The 14,847-nt window shown below is 42.9% G+C and overlaps 1 protein-coding gene across 7 annotated transcripts in view; it reads right to left on the reverse strand.

The window, feature by feature from the left end:
* Positions 1–8,794: 8,794 nt before the first annotated feature.
* Positions 8,795–14,847, reverse strand: part of spag9b (sperm associated antigen 9b) — a 31,701-nt gene continuing 25,648 nt past the window's right edge. For 5 of the 7 annotated variants that reach the window (XM_041066611.1, XM_041066616.1, XM_041066613.1 and 2 more), the window contains one exon: positions 12,149–14,745. In XM_041066611.1, the coding sequence (XP_040922545.1) occupies positions 14,627–14,745 (119 nt within the window). In that variant the 3' untranslated portion in view covers positions 12,149–14,626. Of the gene's footprint in view, positions 9,389–9,739; positions 9,834–12,148; positions 14,746–14,847 lie in introns of those variants that run through there. The other 2 variants (XM_041066609.1, XM_041066612.1) reach the window with 2 other exon arrangements.

Consider the following 14,847-nt stretch of genomic DNA (forward strand, 5'->3'; position numbering starts at 1 on the left):
ACCGGAGCACCCGGAGAAAACCCACACTAAAGGGGAAGAGAGTGTTGGGGTGGGATGTGGGGGTGTGTTGGGGGGGGGGGGGGGGGGGGTTGTGGGAACCGGAGCACCCGGAGAAAACCCACACTAAAGGGGAAGAGAGTGTTGGGGTGGGGTATGGGGTGTGTTGGGGGTGGGGGTGGGGGGGGGTGGGGCGTTTCTTGATGCACCGCCGGAAGGGTTTTGTTAAAGCGGAGAAGAACCTGGCAGCTCGGGACTTCCTCTTTGGAAGACGGTCAAGGAGGGCACTCAGATGGAATTCTAGATACTTTGCAACAGCATCTTCAAAATCTGTGTCTTCTGATGCGATTGCAGCCTCTAGTATTTCATCTGGAGAGCCAAACTCCTTTTGGAGGTCTTTTATCACAGCTTTGTTAATTTTTTTCATGTTCTTAAGGATTTTTCTGACCTTACGGTCACAGGTGCCAATCTCGTCCAGTACCTCATTTGACAGTTGCTCAGTTATGTTATTTATATTTACCGTCTGAAAAAACTCTTTGCTTTTCCCCTGGGATTTGCTGGCAATCCTATAGAGAAGAGCAGTGATGAGGATGTCTAACACAGTCTCTGGTAGAGAAGAGGACCGATTAACTGGCACAGAATCCTTATTTTCCTGTTGTTCGATTGATGCTGGACTGAACTCACAGGGGACTGGTCTAGGCTCAGAAGATGTTCCAGGAAGATGTTCGCTTGAAGCACCCACCAATATGATCACAAGACTGCTGGAGCTTTCACTGTCTGAAGCTTCATTATCATGTGATGCATCATCAAGTGGTGCACAAACAAAGGGTTCTGCAGTCAGGCTGTAGCTGGTTTCAGGGGGCTCTGGCCCGATGTCTTCCACTGGTACATTCAGCTTGTCTGTGATCAGGTGAACGATGTCATCTAGCGCACCGGACACCTTCTCACTGTGACTCGCTGCTACTGTAGGCTCCCATTCTATCCAGAGAAGCCCCTGCTGCAGTAACTTTTCTGCTTCATTGTCTACCATGGCAACAACTTGTGGAGAAAGGTGTTGCTCAGTGGCATGCACCGTCCTCACATCTGATGAAATGATAGAGTCTGAGAGGCATTTGTTCTCTGCATCCAAGGACATCTCATGTGTCTGAGTAGCCATGACATGATCTAATATGTTCTGGACGAGTCTCTCTGAAATTTTTCTGAGCTCGTCACTTGATTTAATTTGTTCCAATTCGTTTGTTTTGCTGGTATGTTCCAGGCTGACCATTTTGTCAAACAAGTCACCAAACTCACATGTTATGATGTCAGAAGTAACCAGGTTTGATGTACTTGTTTCCGGAGTGGCAATACCAGGTGTATGTCTGGGTGACTGTGGAACACATCCAGGTATCATGTCTTCAGCAGTCTCAACAGAACCCCTAGGCTCCGTGTGACTGAGCTGACAGGACCCTGAATCCTGTTTAAGACTTGCCATCAACTTTGGGTCTTTTTGAGCACTCTTCAGCTTTGCCACCGTTTTGTCAAATTGCTCCTGGACAAAGCTGATAAAGCGTGCTTTCTTTTTGGGAATAGCAGTGGCTTCTGTGGATGTTTCAATTGTGGAAAAAAAGTCTTTCAATCTGTCAATAATTGACATGATATTAAAACAAGGTTTTGAATGTTTTAAGACATTTTCCTCACTGACATGACGTAGCTCTTGCTCAATGATGTGTGTGATGTCCATTGCAGCACCAAAGGCATCTAGTTCAGTGAGCGTGGGTATGGAACATCGGGCAGATGGGTACTGTAGGGAGGATGGGGAATGTATGGAGGGTGTGGGGCGTGGGGAGGGTAGTTGGGTAGCTCCACCCTCCTCTGCCATGTCTAATGCTTCATTGGACCATTTTATCAGAATGTTAGTCACAGCTTCAGTGAGAGAAGATGTCTTTGATTTTACGCTCTGAGACGGTCCAGAGCTCTCAAATCCATCTCTTTCACGTTCAGGGAGCTGAGTCTGTAAATCTGTTTTTGTTAAGTGCCAGCGCTTGCTGTCACTGACAAAGCTTGCAGGCTCTGTTGGTAAGGCCTGCTTTTCAGAAACAATAGACTTCACTTCCTGTGACACCTCAAACTCAATCAGTTTTGCCAGCTCTTCAGGCCTCTCACATTCTTCATGTGGGAGGTGAAGAGCGTCAGCGAAACCTTCAGCAAGGGAGTCTGCCAGATGTGAGCCCTTCAATGCTGTTGTAACATCTGCTCTGACAAAGCCTTCTTCAGGCAATGTCATGAGTTCTGTTAGTAAACTTTTCACACTGTTTTGTACTATATCTGTTATCATGTCGGCCAAGACAGATAGTGAGTGGGTTTGTTGTAACTCTCTAGCTATTATGGCACGTTCATTTTCATCAATTTGTTCAATGTACTTTTGAACCACAGGCCGAAAATCCTCTTGTGTGATCTTCGGCCCGGTAAGGGGGGATGCGGTTTGTGTCAGGTTTGACATTGTGCCTTGATTGTTGTCGTTTTCGTTGTCGATTGTCGTTGTCGTTGTCGATTGTTGTTCTTTGAGTGTGGTTTTGAGCATGGTTTTGACAATTCTTTTAGCCTTTACAAAGTCTTCTAGCCTGCTTTTCTTTGGTCTTCTTGTCACTTTTTGAACGGCTGAATGCAGGTTTTACTGTCTATTTATAGCTTCAGCTGTGACGTCACTTTGGATAAATATGTCATACATCTTTTTACGTCACAAAGAAGGGACATCAAAGCCACACGCGTGCACACCGCACACATGCGCGTGCATGCGCGTGCACACCGCACACATGCGCGTGCACACGCGTGCTGCAAGTCTTGGACAGATTAGATCAGACGTGACAGCCAAGGCTGTCAGGTCAACATCAACCAGACGGTCACTAAAATACATCATTTATTCATGTCCAGAGCTTAATGGAAGCCCGCACAGTCTGCGCGCTCATGGGCTCAGGAATTACAATGAACTGACAGTCCTGTGAGGACTGTAATGATCAGGTGGTATTACACATTAGACCACAAGGTGGCAGTAATGGTTTGTTATCATTTAAGTTCTGGTACGGAAGCCGGGTGGTAGGATACAGGCAATGAAACAGGTGGCACGAACATGAAAGAATGAAGACGCTAAGTTAATGATGTAGTTATCGGCGTGGAGGATTAAAAAGGTCAGAGAAGGACGACTGAGGGAAACGGAGTTGACTCTGGAAGGCGCTATCAAGACTTGCCAGGCGAGTGAGCTGTCCCAGATGGATGTGGGGACGTTCAGCCAGATTTCGGCCGGCGCACAGGTGAGGAGCAGCGGACGGACGGAGGAATGTTCAGCTGCCAACGCTGCGGGATGCAGCATAAGACAAAACGCCTCCCACAGGTCCAGAGACACACACTCCAAGATTGAGAAGATGTACACGTAAGATTAGAAAACATGACAGGCTCAATCTGTCATTAAGAGACTGAGTACAATGTGTGCACCAGTTTGTTTGAATACGTTTTTTTTAAACTACTGGTTATTTCATACAAGACATATTTTGAAAATGCACGTGTTACAGCATCATGCTGAACAGAGAGTGAAATAATTAAGATAACTCACATCTGTGATTCACTGTGCTGCTGTCTGTACTTTGTGTAACTGGCAGGTTGAGTGCAGCACTTGTGCGTTTCACTGTGTGCACCCCTGTGTGGATGAAAGTTGGAGTGAGGGGCAGAGCAAGAGAATATGGACAGTGTGTGGGAGAGTGTGAACGAATGAGTGTGTGTGTCTGCGGGCTGTGCGAGACCCCATTGAGCCCAGTGCATTTGGGAGGGTGGGGTGACTTATTTCACCTTCTGGCTCTGCTTCTCAAAATACATCTCTTTCCCTTTCTCACCTCTCTTCCTCTGTTCATCTCTTGTCATCAGCAAACTTCACAAGACATTAAGATGGTGATCGTCCTTCTGCCTCACGACAAGAAGTGTGTACCTTCAGTCTCTGATAGAAGAGGGATGAGGCTCCGAGGATGATGGAGAGTGAGAGAGAGACGAGCAGACGGGCTGACAGACGAGCAGCAGCGAGAGCAGAGAGTGGTTCACCTCTGGGTCTTAGAATATTTATTCTATATTTTATTTGTATATAATTATTTTTTCTATTATTCCAAAATAATAAAATTATATTGTTTTTATTTTATATTGTTGTTCTGTGTGATTGTGTATATTTTTGCACTTTTATGTATATAGAGTATATTTATTTAATTTCTGATAACTTTAATTTCTAAATATTTTTGGCAATGTTGGAGTTGGAGATTGTTATAATATAAATATTGTTATAATAAAACATGGCTGTTCATGGGTTAGGGTTAGGGTTTGGGGGGCGCTCTGAGGGGGTCTTGCCCAGGGAGTAATTCAATGTAGAACAGCCACTGGCAGTGACACTGAACCTAGTCAAATGCAAAGCTAGTGAAAAACAGTCAGAAAAGATGGGGAGGGGAAAAATGTCAGTGGCCTCCACCTGTAAACCCATTCCTGTTTTGGGGGTTGTCTCATTGTTGCCCCTTTAGTGCACCTGTTGTTAATTTCATTAACGCCAAAGCAGCTGAAACTGATGAACAACCCCCTCTGCTACTTAACTGACCAGATCAATATCCCAGATGTTTAACTGACTTGATGCTGTACTCTGATTAATTTTTTGAGCAGTCTATTTGTCAGCATCTAGACTATATCGTAGTATCAACTACAGCAAATGTGTGAGTTATGGAACCTATATCTCTGTACATAGATGCGTAAAAGAAAATGTGTTTGTGTAGCTCAATCATCTCATGTGTAACTCACAAGATTTGCCTGGTGATTTTATCCATTAACACTTTCTCAATAGTTTTTCTGAAACTTTACTGGAACACAGTCAGTGTATGTTGTCCATCTTCTTGTGCTATGCTGAAAATTAAACATGCACTTAATACATTACATCTTTTAATCACAATCAACCTGAGTCTAGAGAAAAAAAACATAACTAAAATAAAAATTGGGTTTTGTTTTGTTTTTTTATTTTGAAATTTTAATTGAAGGGGAATTGTGGGGAAACCGGAGCACCCGGAGAAAACCCACAGTAAAGGGGAAGGGAGTGTTAGGGTGGGGTATGGGGTATGGACATGGTTTTAGGGTTGAGGTTAATTGAGGGGTAATTATTCCTCACAGTGGCCCTCGAAGCACCACCGGAAGGGTTTTGTTAAAGCTGAGAAGAGCTTGGCAGCTAGGGACTTCTTTGGAGGACGGTCAAGAAGGGCACTCAGATTGATTTTCAGATACTTTACAACAGCATCTTCAAAATCTGTGTCTTTTGATGCGATTGCAGCCTCTAGTAGTTCATCTGGAGAGCCAAACTCCTTTTGAAGGTCTTTCATCACAGCTTTGTTAATTTTTTTCATGTTCTTAATGATTTTTCTGACCTTACGGTCACAGGTGCAAATCTTGTCCAGTGCTTCATTTAACAGTCGCTTGATGGTGTAATTTATATCTACTGCCCAAAAAAACTCTCTGCTTTTCCCTGGGGATTTGCTGGCAATCCTATGAAGAAGAGCAGTGATGAGGTAGTTGGCCAAATCTTCTGATAGAGAAGAGGACCGATTAACTGGCACAGACCCCTTATCTTGCTGTTGTTCTATTGACACTGGACACTGGTAGAGGACTGGTCTATGCTCAGGGGATGTTCCAGGAGTTTCTGTGATCACAAGACTGCTGGAGCTTTCACTGTATGGAGCTTCATTAACAAGTGATGCACAAACTGGCTGTGCTGAAGTCTTACTGTCGCTGGCTTCAGGGGACTCTGGCCTGATGGTGTTTTCCTCTGGTGCATTCAGCTGGTCTGCGATCAGGTCTACGATGTCAGCTATTGCACCAGAAACTTCCTCACTGTGACTTGCTGTTACTGAAGGCTGTTCTTCCATCCATAGATCCACCTGCTGCAGGAACTTTTCCACTGCATTTTCTGTCATAGCATACAGAACTTCAGGAGAAAAGCGTCTCTGAGTGGTATCCATCTTCCTCATGTGTGTTGAAATGATAGAGTCAGAGAGATATTTGTTCCCTGGAACCAGGGGCATCTCATATGTCGGGGTAATCATCATATGATCATATATATTATTGATAAGTCTCTCTGAAAACTGCCTGATCTCCCCACTTGTTTTAATTTCTTCCTGAGTTTTGCTGGTATGAGCTGCAGGTTTCTCAAGCTGTTTCAGTTTATCAAACAAGCCACCAACCTCAGATGCGATGATGTTAGACGTAATCGAGCTCTTCTTTTTTTTCACCCTGATCATTAATATCCTCTTGGTCAGAATGAAAGGGTCAGCTGGGCCTTGAACAAATCCAGGTATCATGTCTTCGGCAGTCTCAACAGAATCCCTAGGCTCCATGAGTCCATAATCCTGTTTCACTGGGAACTCTGAGTCTTTTTGAGGAAACACGCTCTTCAGCTCTGCCATCATTTTGTCAAGTTGCTTTTGGGCAAACTTGGTGAAGCGTGCTCTCTGGTTGGCACTGGTGGTGGCTTCTGTTGGCCTGGCATGTGCAGAGAAAAAGTCTTTCACCTTGTTAATAATTAACCTCATATTAAAATGAGGTGTTGGAGGTGTCAAGATGTTTTCCTCACTGCCAGAGGGAGAATAATGCAGGTCGTCATAAATGGCGCTGATGATGTTCAAAGCAGCATCATGGGTATGTGGTGATGGGGGGGTTGGGTGAGTAGTACCACCCTCCTCTGCCATGTCTGATATCCCACTCGACCATTTCTGAAGAATCTTAGCCACAGCTTCAGTGGCTAAGGGAACAGAGATCTTTGATTTTATGCTCTCGAATCCATCTGTTTCACTCTCAAGGAGCTGAGTCTGTGAGCTTGTTTTTACGGCAGACTCCATACTGGTTGGGCGCCAGCACCTTCCCAGACACTGGGAGCTCAACTTGCACAAACATCTACTCAGATATTTGGAAGATTGGGCCACCATTTTACAAAGGGTTGGTATGGGCATGCAGCCGCTCACATAAAATGGTAAATATTGGTTTACAGAAAGAACGTCCATAAGAGAGTTGACTTTACGTGAAACTTCCGACCTGATAAGTATTGCCAGCTCTCCAGCACTCTCACGATCTTCATGTGGGAGCTGAAGAGCATCGGCAATACTTTCAGAGATATTGTCCAATGCCCTTGTAATATCCAGCTGTCCTTTCAGAACAGATGTGCTAATCAGTTGTACTATTTCTGTTAGCATGTCAGCCAGGATAGCTGTTGTGTCTGGATCTTGTAGCCCTGCGGCTAACATGTTCCACTGTATCTCAGAGAACTGACTGAGACATTTCTCAACCACAAGCCGAAGATCCTCTTGTGTGACCATTGGCCTGGTAAGTGGGGATCCAGCTGTTGTCAGGTTTGACATTGTGCCCTGATTTGGGTTTTGAGTGTGGTCTTGACAATTGTTTTAGCCTTTGAAAAGTTATCTAAATTGCTTTTCTTTGGTCTTGATGTCACCCTTGGAGAGGCTGAATGAACGTTCTAGCGCCTTCTTATACCAGCAAGTGGCGAGTGACGTAACAAAGTCACACATGCGCGCAGTAATAGTTTGCTATCTTGTGGACATTCAGGTTCTGGTACGGAAGCCGGGTGGTAGGATACAGGCCATGGTAAGCGGCAGGTACATGAAAGAATGAAAATGTCAAGTTAATGATGTAGTTATCGGCGTGGAGGATTAAAAAGGCCAGAGAAGGACGACTGAGGGAAACGGAGTTGACTCTGGAAGGTGCTATCAAGACTTGCCAGGCGAGTGAGCTGTCCCAGATGGATGTGGGGAGGTGAGGAGCAGCGGATGGATGGAGGAATGTTCAGCTGCCAACGCTGCGGGATGCAGCATAAGACAAAACAAGACAAAACACCTCCCACAGGTCCAGAGACACACACTCCAAGATTGAGAAGATGTACACGTAAGATTAAAAAACTTGACAGGCTCAATCTGTCATTAAGAGACTGAGTACAATGTATGCAGACAAAATGCACGTGTTACAGCATCATGCTGAACATGCTGTTAAGATAACTCACATAGATCTGTGATTCACTGTTCAGTTTTGCAGTATTTAAAGAAGTGAGGACTGTAATGATCAGGTGGTACATTAGACTACAGGGTGGCAGTAATGGTTTGTTATCATGCCAGTGGACATTAAGGCTCAGGTACGGAAGCTGGGTGGTAGGATACAGGCGATGAGAAAGGTGACTGGAACATGAAAGGACTCGGTTCATCTTTGCTACAAAGAACAAAACAGACATACAGCACTGTATGTGACGTGATGTGATGCTACTCTGGTAGATTTGTAGAGAATAACAGAAGGATGATTGTAACTTACAGTCAAACATTCTCCCCAAGGATTAGACTCAGTGATATTCATGGTTTATTTGGCTGAAAATGGCTGCACATGACGATTCTTTGGGGGTTACTTTGTGTAGCTGGCAGGTTGAGTGCTGCACTTGTGCGTTTCAGTGTGTGCACCCCTGTGTGGATGAAAGTTGGAGTGTGGGGCAGAGCAAGAGAATATGGACAGTGTGTGGGAGAGTGTGAACAAATGAGTTTTCAGTTCTTTCTACTCTGTTTAGTGTTTATATTTAACTGACGATAATTTACTATATGTAGCATTTTCCTCAGTATAGACTCAGATTTCCCACAATATGGTGTTTTATTTCCTCCACTAAAGAGCATATTTACTGTTTCAGAGTTTTTAAATGACAGCAAACAGCATGGGACAACAAACTTGAATCATCACAACTGTATGACATCTGTAGATCACATGCATTGTAAGAAAAATAAAGCTCATCAAGACATATTGTTTTGTAGTGCGAAAGTAACCAACAGTAATCACTCATCTTTAGTAGCAACATGGTGGATTTAGAGGGAAAACCGGCCTCTCACAGCAGACTATGAGACAAACAACTAAACCTGCACGATACATTTTTCCATGGTGATGTTTGGTCCACCTAACATCTAAAACCACAGTGTCAGTCAGTGCCTGGAGAGTCTCAGCTATCTCACAGCCCGAGTCCATCAAATCTAAAGACAACATGTTTACCAACAGTGGTGGCTTTGGTGTTTCTTTGCCAATGTCTTAGTTACATTTTGTAAGATTTGCTTCATATCGCATACAGCAGCTATGCAAAAAGTGGTCCTATTTTAAGAATACATGTGTGGTAATGCTAGCAGCTCTAATATACGTACATGCAGTTACACCAGTTTACATATAATTTGTCTCCCATCAGTTGTCATGAATGAGACTTAAAAACCACATGCCTGTTAGTGATGGATGGAGGTTCTTCTTCTGTCCCTCTGATGCTTCCTTTTGAACAAATTTCAGTCTCCGTGCCAGATACCCTCTGCCATCGTCCGCACTGTGATAATGTTCACAAAGTAAAGAGTATTATTCAGTTTGAATGAGCAGGTCAAAGTATCTTCAGATTGTTCTCGTTAAAACTACACACGTGCCTGTTAACGAAGAATTCCTTAATGAAGGATAAGAGGTCTGACCCTCGCAGATTGAGACAGACTGAGACTCTTTGTGGGCATACAGAAATGTTAACTAGAGCTTTAGTTGATCTAGACTGAAGTTCTGTTAAAGTTCTTCAAATTGTAGCTCAGCAGTTACAATGAAATACTTACATTTGAGAAAAAAGAAATAAAGGTTTAAGAGTCCCAGAGAGGTGAGGAGTAAATAGGTTAGACCTCATTTTTAATGTACTTACACGGTCAAACTTGCTCCTAGGATCAGCCAAGTATGGGAACAAGGTAGGGATGCCCTTTACATAGTCCTCTTTAGCACATCTTGAAGGACTTTTCCTAAACACACATACACATACACATACACATACACATACTTTATTGTATGAGATCCAAACAAAAGTACTGATGGGTAAATGACAGCAAAAGGAGGGGTGTTGAACTGAACCATGCCAAACCAAAAATTTGTATTAGGTGCATACCCACGTTCACTTGTCACATGTGCAGCCAATATCTTGCACATTTCGCATCTTCTGCTACCTGTTAGACTTTTTGTGCGGGCATACTCATTTATGATCCTCTCTCCTCCAGGTTTGTTCCTCAGAATGTCTTCAATCATCGAGGTAGGAGTAATAAAAGATTTTCAATTACGAAACTAATTGATAGTTGCAGCCCCAATTCTTTAAGTAACATCAATACAGACAACGTTATGTTAGCTATAACATGTTATTGTAGTCCTTTTTTTTTTCTTCTTTTAAGTATTTTTATTTGTTATTTTTTTTGTGGGGGGGGGGGATTAGCTGACTAGTGGAAGAAGCTTTTCCCACATATGGTGAGGACGCTAGAGATGGAGAAAAATTCAGACGCTTCATCGCTGGAGTTGAGCCACATCTTCACCCGCGCTGTCATGAGCATGGTGTGAAAACACTGGATTCCGCTCTTCAGTTGGCACTACAGATTGAGACTATCTATATGGTGTATATAACCAAAGTGTATAACCAGAGACAGTTTACCTGGGGTTGATGTGTCAGAAAGATAGATAGATGGATAGATAGATAGATAAACAGATAATTTATTCATCCCCAAGGGAAACTCACAGTATGTATCAGTTCAGATGTGCATCAGTTGTGATTGAGGACACTGTTGTGCATGCTTTTGTAGACAGTGGAGCTGACATATCAGCCTGCTAAGCACCAGTTCGGCCTCATTCAAGGGGCTGAAACCAAGGCCTTGAATAGAGCAGTGGTGGACCAATCACATGCAGGGGAGGAGTGCCTCTGTCCTCCCAGTAAAGTCACTGGGAAAACAGTGTAAGTCTGTAGTTCAAGTGCACCACCTAGTGTTGGTAAAGTACCGTGTGGAGGCTCCCCCCAAGTGACTGAGTGTTTACAACCTGCTGTCCGTGATGCAGAGGTTTGATCATGACATCAGGTGATGTTGTGGGTCTGTTCCTGTTAAAAAAAAAAACAAAACAAAAACAAAAGCAGGGGCTTATTCTGCAAAGTCTGTCTTAAAATGAGCCCAACAAACTCTATTACACATCTTTGAAGGATCAAACAGAAGAAACAAGCCTTTTCTGGAAAGTAATCTGTGGATTTTGAAGAGCAAACAAATGGTGAAACCTTTAACCGCAGTGCATTTAAAAAGATGCACTGACTGAAATACAGGGCAGATACATTGATACACTTAAAAAGAAAAAAAGGAGTAAGTGCAGTTCATAGTCTGCCACACTGAGTGTAACACCGGTGAAACCTGAGGTGAAACTAAACCTGCAAACTAGTCTGGAGGGATACATTTCCATGGTAACTTGGACTTCTGTTACACAGAATGGGAAAGGAGCCTGGTTTAACTGACAGCACTGCTTTATGCAACACAGGGTCAAAGGTCGGCCTTTTTCCCAGAAGACATTCTGACATGTCGCAGTAGGAAAATCAGAGACGTGAATAAGATGAATGATGGCCAAATTCCATTTAGCTGCTTCAGTTTCAGCGTCCGGGTACCGTTTACACTGCCTCGCTGTCACCTTGTCACTTTTTTAACAACACATCAACAGTGTGTTAATGTGAAATGTCTGCTGTGAAAAAGGCCGACTGTTTTCACTGGACATACCCTAACCCTAACATCAACTCTGCAGCACCTCTGCATGTCAGTCAACATATTTCAGGCTCAGCTCCAAAAAAGCTGCACAAATTTAACAAGAAGCAAGACAACATTTGCCCACAAAAGTTGCTTTAATTGAATGTTAAAAATTAAGTAAGGCTAGAGACGCTGTAGAAGATGGTGGATGTACTGCTAACCTGGAACAGAAGGAGTTCCTGCCAAGTTAAAGACAAGTATGAACAGATAAGAGGGACGACAGACCTGAAGAGGAGGGCGAGAAAGTTTCCTGTATCTTGCTGTGATGGGCTACAAAGTTACCCGATCATTGCCCAGAGAAGCAGTTTGACTTTTTGTCCTGCATGGGAGATGGAAACTGATTGTGTCAGAAGTCTGTGGACAAGCTACAGGGTCTCTAAAAAAAAAAAAAACAGGCTTGAAGCAAACCCCCTCACTCCTTTCTCTGAGACATAGTGCATAGCTGAGTAAGTTACCCCCTGTAAAATAAAGTCAACATTCCAACAGCAACAACTGTTGTCAAAACAATAAACCCAAATTATATATATGTATATATATATATATATATGTGTGTGTGTGTGTGTGTGTGTGTGTGTGTGTATATATATATATTCCTTTTCAATGTACAAAGATACATTCTGAATTGCAAAGGCTCAATCATTGTAAATAAATACTGAAATGGCTAAACTGCAATAATACCTGTCTCCTCTCCTAGAGAGAAGACACACACACACACACTCACATGATGAGGACAGGCCTCGTCTGATGTTGTTCAATACAAAGAGGACAAAACAAAGAACATACCAGTGCAGTGTGCTGGTACACAGAGGCCAGAAATAGTCTCAGATTACACCTACATGAACATCTTGTGTATTGTACTGGAGAGGAGAGGACCAAAAAAAACAAATACATAAAAATAGACTTAAAACATTTTCGGAAATAATGGGTTTGCCATCAGGAGGGGGGGGGGTTTCACTGAGAACTTCAAATAAACACTGCCTTGGAGGGAGAGGGCAGAGCAGCACTACAAAACCAAAGACGTCAATGATCAAGATTTGACCTCTAAATGCCAAGATGACTGGGAAGGACTGGGGGGGCTGCTTGTTTTGTCCTCTCATAGTAACAGGTTCAACATGTTCTCTTCTCTCACACCTTGAAAATATTTCAATTTCCAAATATGAAAGTCTAAAAATATATCCTATCTATACACCAGGATTTCTGATACAAAAACTTGCCTGTTATCTACATGGAGAAGGAGAAGGTGCTGTGTTAGATGAGACGCTGCCGTTGTTTCAGCATGTGACAAACCATCGACCTTTAATCCTTTTAACCTTTGGTAGCAAACGTAACATTCTTGCAAGAAAAATAAATACTCTGTCACACCTGAAAAGCCTGTAACTCTGTCCTTTCAAACCTCGATACCTAAGGCAGATTTTAAAGTGTCTACGAGCTGCAGCTGGTGGGTGGATGGCGAGCAGAGGGCTGACAGCATCCTCAGGTTAAATACAAGTCTATGGTCTATAAATGTATATGAAGGGAGGGTTTAGCAGCAGCAGCTGCCTATCTTTTCATAATCAAGGGGTTTTTTTCCCAATGGAAAATTCTGAGTTAAAATGGTAACTGCTGCAGCCCCGGTTTAAGCTTCTCGTGCATTAATGTTACATTTCACACTGAAAAAAATAAATAAAATAAAATAAACCTGGTGACGTCTGAACAAGACTCCAAGTCCAGTTTTTTTTTTCCCCCCAATTCTTCATCTCATTCAAAAAGTCAACCTCTTGGCAACACTAAAAGAAGATTCAGCAGGCTTCATTCTCTGGACACCATGAGTATCTGTCCCGAACAATCTGAATGATTAAAATAATAATAATAATTTATAATAATCTGTTGCAACTGTATTTCCTGATCCATGTAGCCAGAAGTGACTCATGTCCTTGTTTTATATGAATATGTTAAACATTGGAAAGAAAGATTCATCTGTACAAATTGAACAGAGCATTGTCATTTCCAGCTACTGTGTTTGTTCTGATTAGGAAAACAAAACAGGAAACAGGAAAAAAAATCTAAAATCAAAATTAAAAATCCATTTTAGACCAAATATTTTTTCATCTAGATGTTTAGCGATGTTTAACACCCTTGTAAGTTTTTCAAAGACTGCTGGGGATTTTATTTTAGTTTTCCATAAAAATGATGCTCAGCTCTGGGACTTGAATTCAACGTTGGTGCATGAAAAGCATAAACTGGGGCCACCACTGTAATGGCTTGAATATTTAGATAATCACGGGTCCGTCCTCTGCTCAAACAGATGCTAACCAGATGAAATGCGATATGTTTGACTTAAATCCTGACCCAAAGACAACTGGCAAGTGATTCAATTTCTGGTCTTGCATACAATCAAAAGCCAAGTTCTCAAAGGATGAAAAAGAATAATCAACATGAAATATGATCACCAACAATCCACATGACTGGCTCCCACTCATGATTGCCCAAGTCTTACATTATTAAAGGGCAACAAGGGAACTCGCAAGTGATTCTTCTTTTTTTTTTTTGGAACAACTGATGCAGCATCAGCTGAGTCCAGCATCAGCACACGGTCCCTGGACTGCATGGAGGGAACCTGGAAATGTCAGGAGGAACACTGGGTGTATCTGCTGAGCAAATATAACAAATGTGTGCTCAAAAACAGTTTCACCTCAAATAATATTAAAACAGGTTGATATTCAAATCCGTGAAATTAAAAAAACAAAAAAAAAAGAGAGAAAAGAAGTAATAATAAAACAGTAACATGCAGTTTGTGTGTTTGCACTGCTCCAGTCCAGTTTAGCTCTGAGAAAAATCACTCAGAGCAGATTTTGCTTGTTTCACGCTTGTCGTTCAGGTCTGAGGAGGGGAAAAAGTGCTGATTCAACTCATGCCTGCAGAGGGGAGCCGTCCACCTGAACTCCCCCCCCCCCCCCCCCCCGGCAATGAGTTTGAGAGAAAAGGCAAATCAGGCCTCAGGGGTCAGAGGTCAGAGTTTAGTCCTCACCGGCCAGGACCTGCCAGACGATGAGGTGGCTGCGCTCGGCTTTAGCCAGGAGAGGCTGCAGTTTCATGCGGGGGTTGTCTCCCTCCTCAGCCTCGCCTTCCTCATCACCTGAAGACACACAGAGTCAACATGTTCTCTAGATCTACCGCAGTAGTTACAATGATTAAAAAAAAACAAAAAAAACAAACCCTTTTCATGCAGTGGACTCAC

This window comes from Toxotes jaculatrix, chromosome 21, assembly GCF_017976425.1.
Source record: "Toxotes jaculatrix isolate fToxJac2 chromosome 21, fToxJac2.pri, whole genome shotgun sequence".
Classification (NCBI taxonomy): Eukaryota; Metazoa; Chordata; class Actinopteri; family Toxotidae; genus Toxotes; species Toxotes jaculatrix.